This window comes from Eutrema salsugineum, unplaced genomic scaffold (genome assembly GCF_000478725.1).
Source record: "Eutrema salsugineum unplaced genomic scaffold, Eutsalg1_0 scaffold_8, whole genome shotgun sequence".
Taxonomy (NCBI): Eukaryota; Viridiplantae; Streptophyta; class Magnoliopsida; order Brassicales; family Brassicaceae; genus Eutrema; species Eutrema salsugineum.
The window spans coordinates 2,164,750-2,185,343 of NW_006256414.1; the positions used below are offsets into that span (position 1 = coordinate 2,164,750).

The window sequence follows — 20,594 nt, forward strand, 5'->3', positions numbered from 1 at the left end:
CTGTATGATGTCATACCCTTGTCTTGTCTGCTCTGTTGCGACTTGGTGGATCATCCCAGTTAGTGTTTGTGCGTCCTTGTGGGTTTGCTCTTCCAGAACTCGAACATGATTGGCCATATCATCAAATTTTCTGTAGAATTCTTCAGAGATTGAAACAATTTTCCTGAGCAGTTTATTTTCGGTGAGAATCTGCTGATCAAGGAACTAGTTTATCATTCCTTCGAGGCGTCCCAAACGTCTGGTGATCCTCAAGTTGTCCTCTTGCAGTTGCTGACTAGGGTTCTGCAGTGGAGGATTATAGGCGTGTGGCTCGAAGTAGGTCGGAGGAGGACCATAGGGATCTTCCCGGCGTCGAACAGTCTATCTGCGCCGGTGGTAAGGGTGGTTTGGCTGGCTGTATCGATCCATGTAGCTAAGATTTCGGGTTTGGTGTTCTTCTCTGCGTCAGGTGGCTTGAGGAGTGTTATAGAAATCTTCCTCATAGTATATATTTCGATTTATATGATCCATATCTTCTGAAATGGAAACAAAATAACCGAAAAATGGAAATATGCATAAAAGGGGGTTCTAGAGTCGATTTAACAACCTTTTTTGGGGTTTTGCGGAAAAGAAAACGCATGCCTTCCCCAGCAACGACGCCAAAAACTTGATGTGGTGTCGGTGTGTCGGTGTGTCGAGGGTTTGTCAAGTGCACATCTGATCGATTGTAGTACTTACGGATCGAATCCACAGGGAAGGATGATCTTTTCCTGCAAAAGCCTTTGAAAGAAATATAAAGTAAGGAAGTCTAGAAACAAACGGTTTTGTGGAGGTTTTGGTGGTGTGTTTAAAATGTAAAAACGAAATCTAAAAAGAAACTACGGGAATTAAATGGCCTAATAACTAAACTTAATAAAAATGAATAAAAACGAGAAAAACAGATATTCTAATTGCTTAAATGAAAATTAACTAAAAAGGAATGAGAATATTGAACTAAAGCTTGAAATAAAAACGGTGTGAATCTAAAAGGAAGAAAGCGTTGGGCTTCAGGGAAGTTTTCTCAGGGGTACGGACGATTCAAAACATTGCTAGAGAGTAAAATTGATAAGATCTTAGCTTAAACTTTTCGAACTGGAGTCACGGACGTATGAATACGTCACTGTCGTGATCATAGACAACTATCTCTCTCAACCCTGACCAGTAGGTTTCCACTCTAGCCCTGGAAAAGAAGAGATGCATTATGTTTAAGACTCGTCAGCATTCACAAATCGCCTATAGGTAGGTTTCCACTCCTATGTTTGTTTTGCTCTCCCAAACTAGATCTAACACCGGATGAACAATTTCGTGTCACCAACATCTGGATCAGATTGTAGTTCATGACGCTACTCTCATGCAGTAAAAACGAATTCAGAAGAAAAAGTTCTAAGATTCGGCTCAAAAGCTCATGGAATCTTCATCGAACATATAAATCCCCATCAAAAATCCCTTAATCCCAACAATAAAACTACTCAGACATAATGAACGAAATCAAAAACATAGTATTAATAAGTAGAATAGAAACCGAAATTGAAAAAGAAAGAACAAGGGTTCAAGAGACAAATCTCTCTCTCCCTAAAAGCTAAAGCAAAAACAATAAGAAAAATATGAAGTAATGATAGATGATGATCGATTAGGGTTCCTAAAACATGTATTTATAGTATTCAAGACATCTCTGGGCGTCACTTAGGGTTTCTCCAAATGAGGGAATCATTGTGGGCTTCAGAAATGGGCCTTCGGGCTCGGAGTTGGCTGGCCGCGGTTGGGATGGCTGTGACCACGGGAAATGGATGGCTGGCCGCGGTCGCGGTGCTTCTGACCGCGGGAAATTGCTTGTTGGCCGCAGGTGAAAATGATTGCCGGCTGGTTTACGGGACATCTTGCTCTTCGCGTATCTTTTGATTGAACCGTTGGATTGCCAAACTGTAAAGTGTGCTGGAAAACTGATACTTCCATCTTTAAGATCTCCAAATTTGAGCTGGATCAGACGGTGAGAAGACCTTCAATCAGGGGTGAACTTCTGACGGTTTGATTCTGAGCTGAAATCTGGTTTTCTATCCATTTTGTTAAGCTTTTCCCTAAGTTATATGAAAAGAGTATTGGAACTACAAATACTAAAAAAACGTAATAAAAGTACTTAAAAGCAATTAAAAACATAGAAAAAGTATTTCAAAACGATCTATAAAAATAGTTAAAATACAATGTTATTAGTAAGATGTAGTCGTTCTCACAGTTATTAAACCATTGTTATCTTTCTTTTGTTTTAATAAAAATTCTATGAAATTTCATTCAAATGATTTTACCAACAAACTGCAGTAAGGTTGAATCACTAACACTTAAATGAAAATAAAAAGAAATCAATAAACTGAAAAAATCTAATCCGATAACACAGTCTTGAATAACTAAAATTCATAGAAATTTTAATTCTTTAATTTTAATTAAACAAAATCGTATAAATACGGTTAGAAAGTCGAAAGACCACGTGAACTAAGCTGGAGGACATCCTGAGTGCAACATGAGTTGGTGGGCCATATCTTATCACACACGTCAAGTCGTCAACGGTAAAAAACATTATATGCTGGTAGATCTAACGGTCAGGATTGAAGTATCTCTATTACTGGTTTTACTATGTGGGACCCGCTGGAAATGTCGTGGCAGCATATTAGCAATATTTGCCTCGATATTTGAAACCGTTTTTTTTTTCCTCATAGTTTCTGAGAATCTGCTACTGCTTAAACTTCTTTCTTGGTGAGTTCTTCTTCACTTCTACTTATTAATCTCATTACTATTTCTCGTTTCCTTCCCCATCATTTTCTTGATTATCGCAGTGTTTTTTTTGTGGATAAATCCTACTGTTGTTTCCAGTGTCTGGTACTATTAATTTCGTTTTCTCGATGTTATTCAATTAAATGGATGATCCATGTTTTGATTCTCTTGGATATTTATTTAGTGAATGCTGGTGTGTTTTTGCATGTCTGTTTTGTATATTTTTTTTTCTTTATTGTTCAACTGAGATGATTTGATTGGAGCTTTAGGGTCGTTTTGTTTTCAGAGGTTATGGTGTACATTTTTAAAATATGTATATTTTGTTATTTTTCGTTCTTTTTTGTTAGAGAAAAGTTGTGTTGTTTTGGCTCCCCCTTCGATTTGTTACATTTTCGTGTTATTAATCGTTTATGTTTCTTGAAAAAATAAGAAATATTCTTGGGATTTATAGAATTTCGTGGAGGTTGTCACTGAAATCACTTTTGATATGGTTTTATGCTTTTTGGCCTGAATGATTCTAGATTTTATCAAAATGTCTAGTTTTTTACTGATGTAAGGTTGGTTTAGTGAGATAGAAAGTCTTGAAAACGTGGAAAAATGTGATTAACAGTGTTCTTAGTTGAGTTGCATGTTCTTGTAACTTTTATCTGTTTCGTATTGTTGATCTTTGTAGTCTAATTTCCTTTTTTATGTCAACTGATTAAAAGGTGGAAAAATGGGCATACACTCGAGAACAGTTGCAATTTCACTCTTTGTGTTGTTCATGTTGTTTTGTTCTGCCTCTTCTGATGAGAGAAACGATGGAACATTCAGAATTGGCTTGAAAAAACTGAAGTTGGATCCTAACAATCGACTTGCCGCACGCTTTGGTTCCAAGCAAGAAGAACTAAAAGAGATTCGTTCAAATAACAATCTTCTTGGAGATTCCGGAGATGCTGATATCGTTGCGCTGAAGAATTACTTGGATGCTCAGTACTATGGTGAGATTGCTATCGGTACTCCACCGCAGAAGTTCACAGTGATTTTCGACACAGGAAGCTCTAATCTTTGGGTACCTTCAGGGAAATGTTATTTCTCGGTGAGCTTAATCTTCTTTTAGCATTTGGTTCACAAACTTTTTAAAGTGTGGTTGAGACTAATTTAAGAGAAAAACTTGTTGTATTCTTTCCTTTTTATGTAGCTGTCCTGTTTCTTTCATGCTAAGTACAGGTCCTCGCTTTCAAGCACATATAAAAAGAATGGTACGCTTTGTTAGAGTTCTTGGAATACATTTTTATCTTAAGATGAAATATTAATCTCTAAAAACTACGTGTATGACCAGGAAAAAGAGCCGCAATTCGTTACGGTTCTGGATCAGTCTCTGGTTTCTTTAGTTATGATGCTGTTACAGTTGGTGATTTGGTTGTCCAAGATCAGGTCAATTACTATCCATTCTACATTACTTTTAACGCTTTATATGTTATTAACAGATTGATTGACCTTACTATCTGTCATCATCTATCTTATCAGGAGTTTATTGAGGCAACCAGTGAGCCTGGTTTAACATTTTTGGTGGGTAAATTTGATGGTCTTCTTGGTCTTGGATTCCAAGAGATCTCCGTTGGAAACGCCACTCCTGTTTGGTATGCGTGCGTGCACTTTTTGTCTCGTTTACTTACTTACACACACTCTTGTTTATGTGTTGACAACAAAGAGTTTTGTTTCTTACAGGTACAATATGCTCAATCAAGGCCTTATCAAGAAGCCTTTGTTTTCATTCTGGCTTAACCGTGATATAGAAAGCGAAGAAGGTGGTGAAATTGTATTCGGTGGTGTTGATCCAAAACATTTCAAGGGAGAACATACATATGTTCCTGTGACACAAAGGGGTTACTGGCAGGTTGCTTCTTTATCTGTCTGTCTTGGTTTGCTATGATCTGTTTCGTAAATATCACGTCTCATTCAAGCTATTTTTTGGTAATAGTTCGACATGGGTGAGGTTCTCATTGCCGGTAAATCTACTGGTGCGTGTATCAGTTGTTTATCTCATTTTCTTTCTTCCATATATAGTTGTTTTTTAGAAAAATGTGAAGCATGATTCTGTTTTTTTATAACAGGATACTGTGAAAGTGGTTGTTCTGCCATAGCAGATTCTGGAACATCTTTAATCGCAGGGCCAACGGTAAGCAAGAATCATCAAAGGGTTTCATAGTATATGCTCATGCTCTTAAAACTTGCCATTTTTGTTTGTTATCTTTATGCGTAGACTGTGGTTGCCATGATAAACAAAGCTATTGGAGCATCTGGAGTTGTTAGCCAGCAGTGCAAGACTGTTGTTGATCAGTATGGACAGACCATTTTGAGTTTACTTTTGGCTGAGGTAAGAAATATCGTTTATTTTGGTATTGGAACCAACTTAGCGACTAATCATATTTGTATTCTCTTTATGCAAATCTTTTATACTCCTTTCAGACTCAACCAAAGAAGATCTGCTCGCAAATCGGTGTTTGCACTTTTGATGGCACCCACGGGGTCAGGTAAAGTATCCAATGAATTTTTCTTCAATAGACACATTTTCAAGGTCTTCTCTTATATATTGTTTGTGTGTTATGTTTAGCATGGGGATTGAGTCCGTGGTGGACAAGGAAGACACCAAATCACCTAGAGGTCTTCGAGATGCTGGTTGTGTTGCATGTGAAATGGCGGTTGTGTGGATACAAAGCCAACTAAAGCAGAACATGACTCAAGAGCGCATAGTGAACTACATTAATGACGTAAGAAGAGCTAATGACAGTTTTGATACTGTCTTCTTGAAATATTATAGCATTGAGAATATTCTTGTTCTGATCCCAAAAACCGTGAAATCCACAGATATGCGAGCGCATGCCTAGTCCAAACGGAGAGTCTGCTGTTGACTGCTCACAACTCTCTACGATGCCTACCGTGTCATTCACCATTGGAGGCAAAGTCTTTGATCTTGCTCCAGAAGAGGTATTGTTTGAGAGATCAAAATTTGAGGCATCTTGTAACATTTTGAACATTTATGTATGCATTTTGAGTATCTTGACTGATAAATGTTTGTGGGAGTTAACAGTATGTACTTAAGATTGGGGAAGGACCAGTGGCGCAGTGCATAAGCGGCTTTACCGCACTTGACATCCCTCCACCTCGTGGACCTCTCTGGTAAACGACTTTTGGCACAAAAAAAATCATACACATATGTTAAAACTAAAACGCAAACGCCTTTACAATTTGAGAATCATCTGATTTTTTTATTCTTGATCTTTGTGCAGGATATTGGGTGATGTGTTTATGGGAAGATATCATACTGTTTTTGACTTTGGCAACGAGCAGGTTGGCTTCGCAGAAGCTGCGTAGGTCTTTTTGTTTATGTGTTTGTGTGAGAGCTTTGTTGTGTTGTGAAACCTCTTTGTACTTGTTGAGTTGAGTTAAACTCTCTCTCTCTAAGCTTCTGTAATTATTCCGGTGCTTAGTTGAAGTTTTTGTGTTGTTAATTTCGGTGCTAAGTTGAAGTTTTTGTGGTGTTGTTAATTTCGGTGCTAAGTTGTTTCGGCTACTTTATAATCCTGAAAGGCTGAAAGTAATTATAATCAATCTCGTCTTTAAGAATTTGAGATATTGACATTACTGTTTCTACTCATTTCTGCCTTATAAAGTTTTAAAACGATATACACTTACTATCTTCTTATTAGATCAGATGTATTTAGCTTTCTTGTGTGGTATACAAAAATATGTTGAAGCTTATAGTAAAGAACCTCATTCATTGGTAAAAGGCTAAAAGCTGTACAATTGGGCGTTTTATATACTAATCAAACAAGGCAAACCGACCATTAAATCAAAAGACAAATACTTATAGTATTCTATATTTATGACCAAATGAAATTGTTTCTAATATTTTACCTTTTTGATAAAGTTAAAAGATTTCTAATATCTTTTTTTATAAATTAAAAAATGATTTATTTTTTTATCAAATTAAAATAAGTATGATATGTTATATTGTTTAGTCTAGTTATGTGGTTCAACCAAGAACCGGATTAAACCAAACAAAAACTTCTGATCTTGGATGGTTCTTAAGCGAGACTTCCTACACTTTAGATTTCTCTATATTTTTTTTATATTTCTAATATGTTTCTTGACCATCACTCATCTTCATAACCTGATGCGATTAATTTTAGACAATTTTTTAAAAATTTTTTTTATCATATATTGAATAAGCTTATATTCGTTGTGGAGTTTCTAACTCCGTGCTAGTCAAATAACCTCCTCTTTTATAAGTTGATATGATTTGGATGTCCATTTTCAGTAATTCAATCAAAACCACTGAATTGCAAGTACTGAATGTCATCACGAAAGATGCTTCAGTGTTTGGGGGAAACACAACTACTTCCAATTGTTTCAACATTTTCCTAACAAAGAAAAGGTTCAATGGTTAAGAATTTCAACATCCTATTAATGTTATTGCCCCTTCAATGCATTTATTCAAACATCTTCGACCATGTATTTATTCATTGCTATTATCAACACTTGCTTGTAAAAGACTCAGCATATATGCCCCATGACTCATTTATCCAAATGTCTCCCACCATTTATTCTTTTCTATCGTAAACTAAATCACCATTCACCAATATATATAGATAAATATATAAACATAATTTGGTGTCCAAACAAAAAAAAACTCCTAAGCAAAAACAGCTAATATAAGCATCTACACAAGTCACAAACCCCACATTATAATGTCGTAGTAAGTTGGTGGCAAAAAAATAAAATAATCATCTAATGAAAGTCGGAACTCAGACTTCAACTTTGTAAAACAAATTGACTAATTAAACAACTTCCTTTAGTTTAACAATGAAATTCAAATGTTTTTTTATTTTCTTCATTCTCTACATATAGCACATAATATAGTACGTAAGTATAACACATAACATTTTTTTTTTAATTAGAAGGAGGTTCGGGTCTGGGCCTTACTCCCCCCCACGACCCGGGACCAGCCTTTGCTAATACCTGGTGACATGACGTAAATCATTCCTCCCACCGGGAATCGATCTAAGAGCACATAGGATCAACCCCTGCACTTAACCACTAGCCCACTTATCTGGTGGTATATAACACATAACATATTACGTAAGAAGTTACAGTCTTGATAATATAGACAATTCTAATAATCAGAATACCAAACAAAGTGAAGGCTAAGAATGCACTTATATATACAATACACATGATTTTTATTAAAATTATCCAAAACCACAGTTCTTAAACTATTAGGACCTTCTTTGTAACACCACTTTTATGCTCTGTTATGGCTAACAAAACGTGCGAGCTATTCCTTGAGCTTACGTACTGGCTCTTGACCTCGATAATAGGTGAATACATCTGTACTAGAAAAAGCTTATCATCTTTTACTACAAAATAATTGTTTATCTAGTTTTATTTACATATAATAGAAAGTTGAAATAAATTTGATAATTAGTGGGTCGCTGCCATCAGTCTATCTTTAAAGATAGTGATAAGAAAACCTAATAACCCGGTACGATTATAATGGTACCAGTTAGGTAAAGCAGGATATATATAAGATTAATTTATAAAGTGATCAACTGGAATGGCTTAATTTGTAAAGTATTCATGATGCTTAACACAAGAAATGTTGACATGTATTATGTATAGTACATGTTATTGAACTTAACCAATGTTACTTAAAGTTGTTATCCTTATGAGATTCCATTACTCTTTTTTTTTTTAAGTAACATCTTTGTCAAACACTAACTAACTGACTATGCCTAATTCACAGCTTTGTTCATTATTACTCTCCAGTAGCTTTGATTTATTTGCCTATAAAACTCTATCCTAAGGTTAGGAAAGCATAGAGTCAAACAAGCCATTTATTAATTTCTCTAATCCATCGATAAACCAAGATGGAAAGCTTAGAAATTCCTGTGAAAGAAGTTCATATCAAAATTGATAACTCAATATCCAGCAGCAAAGAGAGAGATACTAACCTCGGTCATGCAAAACCCATTGTTCTGATGTCTGTTTTGAGTAGTATCCATGCAGGCTATTTCAGAATAAGCCTCTCTCTCTGCAGCCAAGCTCTGCTGTGGAAGATAATGATCGCGCCTGATTCACCAAGCATGTCTCATTTGCGTAGCAACCTCCCATATATGGCGTTCCATCTCCTCTGGTACCTAGCACTTGCGACACAAGTTTCACTCTGTTTTCTATATGCTTTGAAGTGTGTTTTCTTCTTTGACATGGTGAAGGAAGAGTTCTTGCACTATATTGGAGTGAACTATCTTTACGCTCCATCCATTTCATGCCTTCTCTTGCTTCAGTCAGCTCCTATGATGGAACCAGACAGCATTTTGTATCAGACACTTTTCTGGGTGTTTGGCATTCCAGTCTTGTCCCTCAACACAAAGCTTTATGGCCAGTGGTTCACAACAGAGAAGAGGTTCTTGTCGATCATGGCAAACCCGGCTAGCCAAGTATCAGTAATCGCAAACCTAGTGGCTGCACGAGGAGCAGCTGAGATGGGTTGGAGAGAGTGTGCTCTATGCTTGTTTTCCCTCGGGATGGTTCACTATTTGGTTATCTTTGTCACGCTTTATCAACGCCTACCAGGTGGAAACAACTTCCCAACCACGCTAAGGCCGGTTTTCTTCTTGTTCTTTGCCGCACCAGCCACGGCAAGTCTGGCTTGGAACTCTATTTGCGGAAACTTTGATACTCTAGCGAAGATGTTGTTCTTTCTTTCGCTGTTCATCTTCATTTCCTTGGCAAGTTTTACAAGTTACAACACACCAAGAAAATAACTATTCTTGGATTCAGTACCAAGAATTCAAATATAAAACCGTGTGACAAGAAACTTACATTCTTTGTTTTAACATTTTCAGGTGTGTAGGCCAACTCTTTTCAAGAAGTCAATGAAAAGATTCAATGTGGCATGGTGGGCTTACTCGTTCCCACTCACCTTTCTGGCTTTAGACTCGGTTCAGTATGCGCAAGAGGTGAAAGATCAGGTTGCTTCTGGATTGATGCTTATCTTCTCATCCATCTCAGTTTTGATCTTCCTTGGTGTGATGTTACTGACAGCAGCAAACAGTAGTTGTCTGATCAGACGTGATCCTGTCCTTGGTTTTGCTACTGCTCCAAAAGACAAGCAAAAATCATCGCCGCTCAATGCGACTTAGTAACCAAAGCTAGTCTAAAAACATGAAGTTTGTTACAATTTTCAGGGATGCATCTGATCATTTTTTACTTAGCTGAAGTTTAGTCACCGAAATCAGACGTGTGATCCGAAACTTGTCCCCCAATGCAAAGAAGTTGTGAGAAGACCTACTTTTGTTTTCACCAAAACAGTTCCATATTTATCGTATTAGTTCTTGTAGCTTTTCATGGCCTATGAAATTACCTTTACTATAGAAAAATAAATATATATGCCCCAAAAAAAGAGTCGTAAACAACGGACACCAATTTTCTTCAATTTTGAAAACATTCACACCTTCACTCAGTTCATAATTTTTGTTTTCAATCTATAGAGTCATGAACATTAATTACTCACGAAAGAGGATATAATCAGAGTAACGTGTTGGCAAAATATCTTCAACCAATTTGTTTTTCATCAGCATGTATTCTGCTGAGCTCAAATTCAGGAGATCTAAGCGTCTACACAAAACCCCATACCATAAATTGTAGTCTACAATGCTGTAGTGATCAATTACTGAAAACAAATACTCCCTCCGTTTCATAATAAGTGTCATTCTGACACATTTCACACATATTAAAAAATTAAGAAAATATACAAATATATCCCTAATTAATATATTTTATAACATTTAATTACAAATATTATAATCTTTAAATGAGGGATAAAACAGGAAATAAGAGTAAAAAGTTACATTGAAAATGCAGAATTACACTATTTTTGAAACAAAAAATGAAATCTAAAACGACACTTATTATGAAACGGAGGGAGTAACTTTTAATGAAAAATCAGAAATCATTTTTAATGAAGACTTTCAACTTGGCAAAACCAAATGACAACAACAATTTTTTTGTCAAGCAAGATTATATAGATTTGCTAGTGTCCATAAAAACAAGAATTGTTTACAATATGATAACAAAGCCAACATGGCTAAACAATAAACAAAGAACATAAAGCAAAAGACAGAAGCAATTATTTTACTTAAACAATAAACATTATCGATAAATCTTTGTATCTTAACGACATCAAACGTAAGCAGTGGAATAACGTATTAGGGAACAAAACACATTTCCGTGATCTAATATACATGGTTGAACATGCAACTGGTGCATGTATATCAAATCGGCTACAAAAGCAATTTAAGTACCAAATGGGTATGGTCTACGGATTTTCTTAAGTTTAAGATTTCTAGGACCCTCTAACTAGATTTTCGATTAGGAGGGGATTATGTTCTCAAACGAACACATGCATGAGCTCCGGTTAGAAACATCACTTACTAACCATATGCTGCTCAAAGACTAAAAATCATATAGTGGAAACAAATCCTACTAGAATTAGCAGATGAATGGTACAAAATTTAGGAAAAAAGTTCCTAGTACCTAACTATAATACTTACTTAAAATCAGATTCTTTTAGCTTGTAGTTATATAAAAAAAAATTGACTAATTTTGCGCCAATTAGTACATATTCTAATTTATCTTTGTGATACGTATAAGACTTTTACAAAATGAAAAAAAAACTTGTGGTGAATAGTCAAGTCTATACGCCTATACGGTAATCCGTACGGACCAATCAGAGGTAGTGATAAAATCGCCATTTTATCCAAATAAGACAAAAAAATGAAAATGACTGAAAACTAAAGAAAGTCAGAAAATGACTATTTGTGCAAATAAGTCAGTGTAAAACGAAATAGTTTCTTGTCAGGATTCACTTTGGAAATAATCAAATATCAAAGTCAAACAAAGAAAAAGAGGGAAACTTATATAAGTACACATAACCTTTTCAAATTGATATTTTTTTTCAAAAAAAATATATATATCTCAGCCTAAATAGTAACAATAAAAAAATATCGAATTGACATGCGAGCCAGTGAGATGGTGGATTTGTTCTATAAGTCATTTGTTTTTTTCCTGGGTTTTAGGTCGTGTGTTTATCGATCTGACCAGTCAAGTTGTCCACTTGCAGCCAAACTCTTACTGTCATTGATATTGTAGCATCAATAAAATAATAATTCTAGATTTATATGTGTGCTATCGTGACATAATCAAAAAGGGTTGTTAGGATCCACATGAATTATTTTATATATACAAGGAATCTTCACGTAAGGAAACATTATTACCTATTTTTGAGGAAGAACAAAAGTCAACTTGAGATACAACGGGGATTTCACGCGACACAACTCCAACATTTTGAAAGCAATCCGTTCTACGGATTCAATAAAGAATCTTGGAGACACTAATCTTGGTTTGTGTACGTGTGGATACATGTAAAGAACACCATATTTATAGTGCTAAACAATCTTGGATTTTGCTGCAAAATATTCAGGTATATTCAAACAATATCTTGCCTTAGTTCACGGCTGCTTTGTTTTGTAGAACTAGTCTCCATTTAGCTATTGATTCCTCTGCTTAATATAAGAACTATTTCCTAAGGTTAGAGCCAACCAAAGCCATTACATCGAGATGGAAAGCTTGAAAACTCCTAGTCAACTAATCCAAATCAAGATTGATTACCCGAGAAGGAAAAAGAGGTATACCAACCTCGCTGATGCCGAACCAATTGTCCTCAAGTCTGTTCTGAGTAGTCTCCACGCGGGCTATTTCAGAATAAGCCTTTCTCTTTGTAGCCAAGCTTTGTTGTGGAAGATAATGGTCCATTTGCATAGCAATCTCCCGTCTATGGCGTTTTATCTCCTGTGGTATCTAGCACTTGCAACACAAGTGTCGCTCTGTTTCCTCTATGCCTTCAAGTGTGTTTACTTCTCTGAGTTGGTAAAGGAGGAGTTTCTGCACTACATAGGAGTGAACTATCTTTACGCTCCATCCATCTCAAGCCTTCTCTTGCTTCAATCAGCTCCTATGATGAAACCACACAGCGTTATGTATCAGACACTATTTTGGGTGTTTGCTGTTCCAGTTTTGACCCTAGACTTAAAGCTCTATGGCCAGTGGTTCACTACAGAGAAGAGGTTCTTGTCGGTGATGGCAAACCCGGCAAGCCAAGTATCAGTAATCGCAAACCTAGTGGCTGCACGAGGAGCAGCGGAGATGGGTTGGAAGGAGTGTGCTCTAGGCTTGTTCACACTCGGGATGGTTCACTATTTGGTTATCTTTGTTACGCTCTATCAACGCCTACCAGGTGGAAACAACTTCCCAACCACGCTAAGGCCGGTTTTCTTCTTGTTCTTTGCTGCACCAGCCACTGCAAGTCTAGCTTGGAACGCTATTTGCGGAAGCTTTGATACTATAGCGAAGATGTTGTTCTTCCTTTCTCTCTTCATCTTCACCTCACTGGTAAGCTTCAAGAAACAAAAAACCAAAGCAGAATACCGTATGACTAGACATTTGACTCCTTTTCTTTTTTGTTGTTGTTGTCTAACATTTTTCAGGTTTGTAGGCCAACTCTTTTGAAGAAGTCGATAAAAAGATTCAATGTGGCATGGTGGGCTTACTCGTTCCCACTCACCTTTCTTGCTCTAGACTCGGTTCAGTATGCGCAAGAGGTGAATAACCAGGTCGCTTCTGCTTTGATGTTCATCTTCTCTTCCATATCAGTTTTGATATTTCTTGGTGTGATGTTACTGACAGTAGCAAACAGCAAAAGACTACTCAGACGCGATCCTGTCCTCTGGTCTGCTACTGCTCCAAAAGACAAATAAAAAGCCAATCTTTCATTCAATGCGAGTTTGTAAACCACATCTAGTCTCTATTAGCTACATATATGGTATAGAAATAAGAACTAGCTATGTTTTCTATTTGGAAATGTACCAGCTATACAATTTGCATAGACAAAACTCAATAAGGAACACTTCGGATTGCTTCTGCAGAGGATTACTCAGTCCGAACTTGTTTAAACATTGTTTCAACTTCAGATTCTTAACTCCTTTTTCTCTTTTGCAATAGGGTCTTCTCAGCTTCCAGCTTTCTAATTTCATATAAAGCTCTAGCCTTTGCACTTTCAAAACCCAGTGCTTGCTTCTTAATAGCTTCCATGCTCTTCCTTCTTATGAATTGACAAGAAAAGGAAACACCTTTTGCAAGAAAACACCAATACACATCAGAAGACAAAGTTTCCAAAATCGATTCAAAACCCAAAACCCAATTTCATCTGTCACATTCATCGATCCAACGCTTCATACACGCTTGAAACCAAAACCACACAAAACCGGTTTTAACCACCATCGGTCCACGTCCACGCCTCACTCGATCTAGCCCCACGATCAAAAGCTTCCTAATCGGCGTTTTTGAAAGAAAACGCGATTACCACAGCGTCTTCCGAAATTGATGCATTGTGGTTGATGCGACCAAAATTGATTGGAGATGAGAATGCGAATCTAGGGTTTCTCAATCCGTGAATCAAAAGCTTCTGGGTCAGAATTATTTCCGTAAATTACAAGACTTCTCCGTCCACCGGCGTTTTAAGGACTCAGATCCCGACCGTTAGAACTTGTCACGAATCATTTCCAAACCGATATTGTTCCCCGGTTCAAACTTCATAAACCGGAAATTCTCTACTTTAACCGAAATATTCCCGGCTCAAACACTGTAAACCGGACCATTTCAATACATCCTGTGAAATCCGATTCGACCATCTCCATTTCGAAGCTTCAGAGGCTTTTGAGTTTTTTGATCGCTGCAATTCGAGCTCTTCGCCGTCGACGACGATGAGCCGATCACGCGTTTTCTTGTTGATTTTCAGTAAGGCGTATCGACCATCATGTCTCAAATGTTTATGGTCAAACTCTATCTCTTCTTCGTTTTCGTCAAGCTTGGGTTTTCGAGCGACGAACAAGGAGTTAAACCAGATGATAAGATCGGGTTATATCGCCGAAGCTAGAGAGATTTTCGGAAAACTGGGGGCAAAGAACACCGTGACATGGAACACGATGATAAGCGGGTACGTGAAGAGGAGGGAAATGACTCAGGCGCGGAAGCTGTTCGACGAAATGCCCGAGAGAGACGTTGTGACGTTTAACACGATGATTTCGGGTTACGTTTCATGTGGCGGGGTTAAGTTTCTTGAGGAAGCAAGGAAGTTGTTCGATGAAATGCCTTCACGAGACTCTTTTACTTGGAACACTATGATAAGTGGTTATGCGAGGAATCGGAGGATAGATGAAGCTCTGTTGCTATTTGAGAAGATGCCTGAGAGAAATTCTGTGTCGTGTAGCGCCATGATCACTGGTTTTTGCCAGAACGGTGAAGCGAATCGCGCGATTGAGCTGTTTCGGAGAATGCCCGAGAAGGATTCGTCTTCTCTATGTGCGCTTGTCTCGGGTCTTATTAAAAACGAGAAACTTGAAGAAGCTGCGTGGGTTTTGGGTCAATACGGGAGTTTCGATTCAGGGAAGGAAGATTTGGTGTATGCTTATAACACTTTGATTGTAGGATATGGACAGAGAGGACAAGTAGAAGCAGCTCGACGTCTATTTGATCAGATTCCTGATCTCTGTGATGATCAAGGTGGAGACTTTAGAGAGAGATTCCGTAGAAATTTCGTGTCTTGGAACTCCATGATCAAAGCCTACTTGAAAGTAGGTGATGTGGTCTCTGCGCGGTCGCTATTTGATCAGATGAAACACCGCGATACGATATCTTGGAACACCATGATCGATGGATACGTGCACGTTTCTAACATGGAAGAGGCTTTTGATCTGTTTTCGAAAATGCCAAACCGCGATACACACTCGTGGAACACGATGGTCTCTGGTTTTGCTAACGTTGGCAATGTAGAGCTCGCTCGTGACTACTTTGAAAGAATGCCTGAGAAAAATATAGTCTCGTGGAACTCGATCATAGCAGCTTACGAGAAGAACAAGGACTACAAAGAAGCTGTTGATGTGTTTATCCGGATGAACATCGAAGGAGAGAAGCCTGACCCTCATACTCTAACTTCTCTTCTCAGCGTATCAACTGGGCTTGTGAATCTGAGGTTAGGAATGCAGATGCACCAAATCGTCCTCAAGACTGTGATCCCCGATGTTCCAGTGCACAATGCGCTTATCACTATGTATTCTAGATGTGGCGATATAATGGAGTCGAGGAGGATCTTCGATGAAATGAAACTCAAAAGAGAAGTAATCACATGGAATGCAATGATAGGAGGGTATGCTTTTCATGGTAATGCCTCAGAGGCTTTGAATATGTTCTGGTCAATGAAAAGCAACGGGATACGTCCTTCTCACATCACATTCGTCTCGGTTCTGAACGCTTGTGCTCACGCTGGACTTGTTGATGAGGCTAAAGCACAGTTTATGTCCATGGTGAGTGAGTACAAGATCGAGCCGCAGATGGAACATTATTCTTCCCTGGTCGATGTAGTGAGTCGACAAGGGCTGTTTGAGGAGGCCATGGATGTTATAAGGAGTATGCCGTTTGAGCCAGACAGGACGGTATGGGGTGCATTATTGGATGCTTGTAGGATTTATAGCAATGTAAGGCTCGCACATGTTGCAGCTGAAGCATTGTCGAGACTCGAACCAGAGAGCTCGACACCTTATGTACTGCTGTACAACATGTTCGCAGACATGGGATTGTGGGAAGAAGCTTCTCAAGTGAGAATGAAGATGGAGAGTAAAAGAATCAAGAAAGAAAGAGCATCGAGCTGGGTTGGCTCCCCAACGTAGAAAGCAACTCTCTTGTGTTCACAAACCATAAAGTTGACTGAACTCTAGATGACTGGGATCAGAACTGAGAGCTGGTACGGTGAAGATCAAATAGAAACCGATAAAAGGTATTCTTGATGGTTCTTTTCACTGAAGCTCTTGTGTGTTAAATTGGTTAAGATGTCAATTTCTTCAGAGATGATTTTTTTTATCCACTTAAACAGCATTTGGCGATATCAATGATGTCCAAATCTAGTAGAGCTGCGAGAAGAAGCATGTGGAGGCTAAAAAGTTATTTTCTACCTCTGGAGAACAGAGAAGGAAAAGGTGTGGTGATGATCAAGAACTAAAATTCTATGTCTTTGTGGAGAAATTCCCTAAAAGCCTTCACTTCAAGAGAATCTTGCTTCTGGACTCGTAGGTTTCTTCTATAGAAAAGCTAAAAGAGAAGCCGCTTTGTCAATCAGAAGGTGACTCTTCCCATATGCTCAACGACGCCGTTTAGGACCATGATTCTTCTTCATTTCTCTCAGTTTTGTGCAAAAAACCATAAAATATAAGCCCAGATAAACTCAAAATTTTGGCAGCCATTCAAACTATTGGTGGCTTGAAATTCGCCTCTTACATATACAGGCGTGTAATCTATAGTTTCTGCTTTTCATTCAATTCTTTGTCGAAGCTTAAATTCGCATATGTTTTGGTGTATCTGAATGTGGGTTTCTCAAAAGGGTAAGCCTTTTAAACTCAGATAAATTTAAATGATCGTAATTATCTAGTGAATTCGTTGTCCTGTACTTCTGGATAGTGCTTAGGAGATTCTTGAGACTTTTACAAAGAACAGAGCTTTTGGTTTCTTTTCTTAGATCGTACAAATTCCATGATCGCAAATTAAGCTAATCTCTAAATCATTTGAGTTTTTTTTTTCCTTTTTTTGCCTTGTAGAAATCTCTAATACTGTACTGAGATGCAATAGAAAGCTAAAATATGGAGTATGTTTTTTAGAACATTATTTAAGTAGTTGTGTTCTTCAAGAAGAACCTTCTCTCTCTTTTGCTTTAATAGACTTGTTTCATTTCTCTGTTTTTTTTTTCTTTTTTTTTTGTGTGTGTGTGACAGATTAGGGCATTGCTTCATTGATATGGTTCAAAATGTTAGCTGCGTATCCTTCGGGAACTATCAACAAATCCCAAACTACTTTTCGCTGCAATGCCGCCTTGCGCAGATACAAAACCGCGCTTTTTAGTCCTCTGATTAGCAGTTGTTCTGTCTCTAAGGGAGCAAAAGTTCATCGGAGCAATGTAAAGTGTCATCATTTATATTTTTATCCACAAGGCCAAATTCATCATCAGAGGAGATTCATAGTTAGTGATCTTTTGAAGTTTCAGTTTCTTCTATACAAGCTTTGCATCCATATATGTACACAGCTTCTAAGCAATTTTCTTGATTTTTTTTTTGTTGTTTTCATCAAGATTTGTCGCTCACGCAACAACACGGTTTCACCAGATGATGAGTACCGTTCATCACGTAACATAGCTATAAGTCTCTTAAGACGTTACAGGACCGTGATTGAACGTGGTCAAGGCGAAACCTTAAAAGTAAAAGCTCTTTTCTTTTCTTTCTTTACTGAATTTGCTCTCTTCTCGATCTTTACATGTTTTCGTGTGTCTTAAGGAATTCATTTCCGCTGGTGTCAACGCATACGCACTCGGTTGCACAGAAGAAGATTTAAGAAAAGAACTTATGGCAATGCAAGAATCAGGTTTAGAGATCGAACGAGTGGAGAGTTACCACGGAAGCACACAGACTAAATCCAAGATTTTGCTGTCCGAGGTTAGCTAACATCGGTAATGATGATATGCTCTAAGTCTTATAATTCGGATCTTAACTTTGCCTTGTCAGTTTAAGCTGGTGGTTTTGATTTTGTAGGTAGATGAATGCATATTGTGGCTTAGCATTGTATTCATAACAATATTGTGTACGCCGCAACCAACGGTAGTGAGATGGTCATCGACTCCTTCGGTTTCCGATGAAATTCTAAGTAAATGGAGAGGCTTTTGCGCGGTTATAGCCAATGCATACTATATTAGGGGAATGGCATGGTAAGATCAAATGTATTCGGATTTGGTTTGGTTTTGTTATTTTTATCCATCTTAATAAGATGAAAAATAAAATGTTTGTGAAAAATGTGAAAATGTGAAAATGTATGTATATTTACGAAAATGCCATTACTGAAGTATCGGTGAGTGTAGGCTGCCGGTGAAGACTCTTCAGTTGGAGCAGATGGCAGTGATGGGACAAGCGGAGGAGCCATCGGTTGTGGCTAGCCGAATGCGACTTGTCTTTAGCACTCTCGAGGTCAGTAGTCTCATTGTTTGTGTTTTGAAAAAATTAAATTGTTATTCTATTTCTTTTTATCTAAACAGATTGTTAATCTAAACCACTGAATGACTTAGAAAAATTAAATCTCTAAAATTTCACACTTTTAAGTTTTTTTTTGTCTTCCAAACATACTAGTATCATAGTTTATTTTTTCCAAATAATACTACAATTTGAATATGAAAAATGACTTAAACCCCTTACTTAATGTGAAAAAATAGAAATTATAAATAAAAACGTTTTAATTTTATTTATAATTTACTTAAGACAAGTATCACACAATATTTTGCGTTACTATTGGAAAGATAAACTATTTGATATATATAGTATTTCTTATTAACAAAAACATAACATTTCGAAAGACATTCAAAATTTGTATGAGAAATTTATAGATTAATTATAAATGACGTATCAAAAAAATTTCGATTATTTTTTTTTTTTAACTTTCTATCTCATATTGAATTTCTCGCTTCTATCATGTGTTTTGCTAGTAACAACGAATTGTAAAACGTTGAAATTTTAGGGAAAAAAAAAAGAAGAAGAGATTTTTAATTGATTCTTTGTTTATTGTAGGTAGTGAGTCCTCAATGGCCACGGGTTTAAATATAATTTGCAGTATACGGCGTTAGATATTGCTAACAGCCTAACACTAAATGATTAAGCTGTAATTCAATGTCTCTTTATAGTTTATATATGATGTTCTTTGAATCGTCTATTTGTCAAAATGTTCTATCGTTTTATTAATCCGATAATGTAATACATACAATAAAGTGTAGCATGTGTGATGTATAAATAGAGTACCATAACATTATTAGTTTATTATATATATCAAATATAGTTATTACATAACCACGATTATAAAGTAAATGTGTTAATTTTTTGTTTTTGTTGAAGGTTTATGATGCGTTAGTACAGTACTTAGTAATGTTAACGTTGATACGTTAATGTTGATAGATATTGTGATAAAAGTATGTATTGATCTGTATCAAAACGAGAAACGAGTCATCATTGTAACGGAAAATATTAGGAATTTGATATGAAACTGTTTCTATAGTATATTACACATAAAGAAGCTTAGACTAAGGACTCAAATATATATAAAGCTGGCCAACAACAAATTTGCATCACTCTATATTTCCATCTCCGTTGCCGCTACCACTACCACTACCACTCGCGCTACCATCAATACCACCACCACCTCCACCACCACCGGATTTGATGGAGAGAGAGAATCAACCGGCAGAGAGGGAGAAGGGGAGAAGAATTCTAAGAAGCTAAGGCGCTTTGTGTTATATACAGGAAGCGAAAATCGTTCCAATGCCGGTTTAGCATTTTTTTTCCTTTTTCTTTGATATCCTTTTCTTTCTTTTCTTCTAATGGTAGAATTCAGTTTCGATTTTCTATATGTAACTATATGTGAAAGAACTATATGTTAATATAGGAAAATACATATAAAACTTTTTTTTACAGATCTACTGTTTTATAATTTTTTCTTCTATCTAACTTTTACATCACATCACATGTAGCTAGTCAAAGATGGGTGTGAGAAAATAATAAACCTCTCGTTCGAGTTCTTTTGTAAGTTTATCCATTCGACATCTAACTTTCTGGCAATATAGAAAAAGGGAATCC

The 20,594-nt window shown here is 36.9% G+C and overlaps 6 protein-coding genes across 7 annotated transcripts in view; 5 read left to right on the top strand and 1 right to left on the bottom strand.

The window, feature by feature from the left end:
• The first annotated feature begins 2,727 nt into the window (after positions 1 to 2,727).
• LOC18009985 (aspartic proteinase A2) lies at positions 2,728 to 6,376 on the top strand. 2 transcript variants are annotated; one of them, XM_006391848.2, is made up of 14 exons: positions 2,728 to 2,763; positions 3,489 to 3,859; positions 3,962 to 4,022; positions 4,103 to 4,197; positions 4,291 to 4,403; positions 4,492 to 4,660; positions 4,745 to 4,784; positions 4,878 to 4,942; positions 5,027 to 5,140; positions 5,233 to 5,297; positions 5,378 to 5,534; positions 5,632 to 5,751; positions 5,855 to 5,943; positions 6,054 to 6,376. In XM_006391848.2, the coding sequence occupies exons 2-14, from the start codon at positions 3,497 to 3,499 to the stop codon at positions 6,136 to 6,138; spliced, it is 1,536 nt and encodes a 511-aa protein (XP_006391910.1). In that variant the 5' UTR covers positions 2,728 to 2,763; positions 3,489 to 3,496; the 3' UTR covers positions 6,139 to 6,376. The 2 variants fall into 2 exon arrangements, with proteins under 2 accessions (XP_006391910.1, XP_024016023.1); XM_024160255.1 differs by having other exon boundaries at positions 2,763 to 2,886.
• A 2,317-nt stretch (positions 6,377 to 8,693) lies between these two features.
• Positions 8,694 to 10,070, top strand: LOC18010017 (S-type anion channel SLAH4). The gene is made up of 2 exons (XM_006391849.2): positions 8,694 to 9,554; positions 9,672 to 10,070. Exons 1-2 carry the CDS (start codon positions 8,694 to 8,696, stop codon positions 9,966 to 9,968), a joined length of 1,158 nt encoding a protein of 385 aa, XP_006391911.1. The 3' UTR covers positions 9,969 to 10,070.
• Positions 10,071 to 12,118: 2,048 nt separating this feature from the next.
• Positions 12,119 to 13,807, top strand: LOC18009955 (S-type anion channel SLAH4). The gene is made up of 3 exons (XM_006391850.2): positions 12,119 to 12,307; positions 12,415 to 13,275; positions 13,371 to 13,807. Exons 2-3 carry the CDS (start codon positions 12,445 to 12,447, stop codon positions 13,638 to 13,640), a joined length of 1,101 nt encoding a protein of 366 aa, XP_006391912.1. The 5' UTR covers positions 12,119 to 12,307; positions 12,415 to 12,444; the 3' UTR covers positions 13,641 to 13,807.
• An 815-nt stretch (positions 13,808 to 14,622) lies between these two features.
• Positions 14,623 to 17,218, top strand: LOC18009956 (pentatricopeptide repeat-containing protein At1g62260, mitochondrial). The gene is made up of 2 exons (XM_024149137.1): positions 14,623 to 16,714; positions 16,811 to 17,218. The coding sequence occupies exon 1, from the start codon at positions 14,646 to 14,648 to the stop codon at positions 16,605 to 16,607; it is 1,962 nt and encodes a 653-aa protein (XP_024004905.1). The 5' UTR covers positions 14,623 to 14,645; the 3' UTR covers positions 16,608 to 16,714; positions 16,811 to 17,218.
• Positions 17,154 to 19,781, top strand: LOC18010024. The gene is made up of 7 exons (XM_006391852.2): positions 17,154 to 17,315; positions 17,703 to 17,947; positions 18,056 to 18,181; positions 18,258 to 18,416; positions 18,513 to 18,685; positions 18,836 to 18,941; positions 19,536 to 19,781. The coding sequence occupies exons 2-7, from the start codon at positions 17,735 to 17,737 to the stop codon at positions 19,563 to 19,565; spliced, it is 807 nt and encodes a 268-aa protein (XP_006391914.1). The 5' UTR covers positions 17,154 to 17,315; positions 17,703 to 17,734; the 3' UTR covers positions 19,566 to 19,781.
• Positions 19,782 to 19,983: 202 nt separating this feature from the next.
• Positions 19,984 to 20,594, bottom strand: part of LOC112082196 (putative glycine-rich cell wall structural protein 1) — a 1,311-nt gene continuing 700 nt past the window's right edge. Inside the window, exon 2 of the mRNA XM_024149528.1 lies at positions 19,984 to 20,160. Within this exon, the coding sequence (XP_024005296.1) occupies positions 20,087 to 20,160 (74 nt within the window). The 3' untranslated portion in view covers positions 19,984 to 20,086. The remainder of the gene's footprint in view (positions 20,161 to 20,594) is intronic.

What these genes read in the sequence shown, in the direction of transcription:
- LOC18009985 (XM_006391848.2), top strand. Translation starts at nt 3,497, where the DNA reads ATGGGCATACACTCGAGAACAGTTGCAATTTCACTCTTTGTGTTGTTC. An exon ending in CAGGGAAATGTTATTTCTCG is followed by an intron (nt 3,860 to 3,961) that starts GTGAGCTTAATC and finishes CTTTTTATGTAG; the next exon opens with CTGTCCTGTTTCTTTCATGC. An exon ending in CACAAAGGGGTTACTGGCAG is followed by an intron (nt 4,661 to 4,744) that starts GTTGCTTCTTTA and finishes TTTTGGTAATAG; the next exon opens with TTCGACATGGGTGAGGTTCT.
- LOC18010017 (XM_006391849.2), top strand. Translation starts at nt 8,694, where the DNA reads ATGGAAAGCTTAGAAATTCCTGTGAAAGAAGTTCATATCAAAATTGAT. An exon ending in TGTTCATCTTCATTTCCTTG is followed by an intron (nt 9,555 to 9,671) that starts GCAAGTTTTACA and finishes TAACATTTTCAG; the next exon opens with GTGTGTAGGCCAACTCTTTT.
- LOC18009955 (XM_006391850.2), top strand. Translation starts at nt 12,445, where the DNA reads ATGGAAAGCTTGAAAACTCCTAGTCAACTAATCCAAATCAAGATTGAT. An exon ending in TCTTCATCTTCACCTCACTG is followed by an intron (nt 13,276 to 13,370) that starts GTAAGCTTCAAG and finishes AACATTTTTCAG; the next exon opens with GTTTGTAGGCCAACTCTTTT.
- LOC18009956 (XM_024149137.1), top strand. Translation starts at nt 14,646, where the DNA reads ATGAGCCGATCACGCGTTTTCTTGTTGATTTTCAGTAAGGCGTATCGA.
- LOC18010024 (XM_006391852.2), top strand. Translation starts at nt 17,735, where the DNA reads ATGTTAGCTGCGTATCCTTCGGGAACTATCAACAAATCCCAAACTACT. An exon ending in GTCAAGGCGAAACCTTAAAA is followed by an intron (nt 18,182 to 18,257) that starts GTAAAAGCTCTT and finishes GTGTGTCTTAAG; the next exon opens with GAATTCATTTCCGCTGGTGT. An exon ending in TTGTCTTTAGCACTCTCGAG is followed by an intron (nt 18,942 to 19,535) that starts GTCAGTAGTCTC and finishes TGTTTATTGTAG; the next exon opens with GTAGTGAGTCCTCAATGGCC.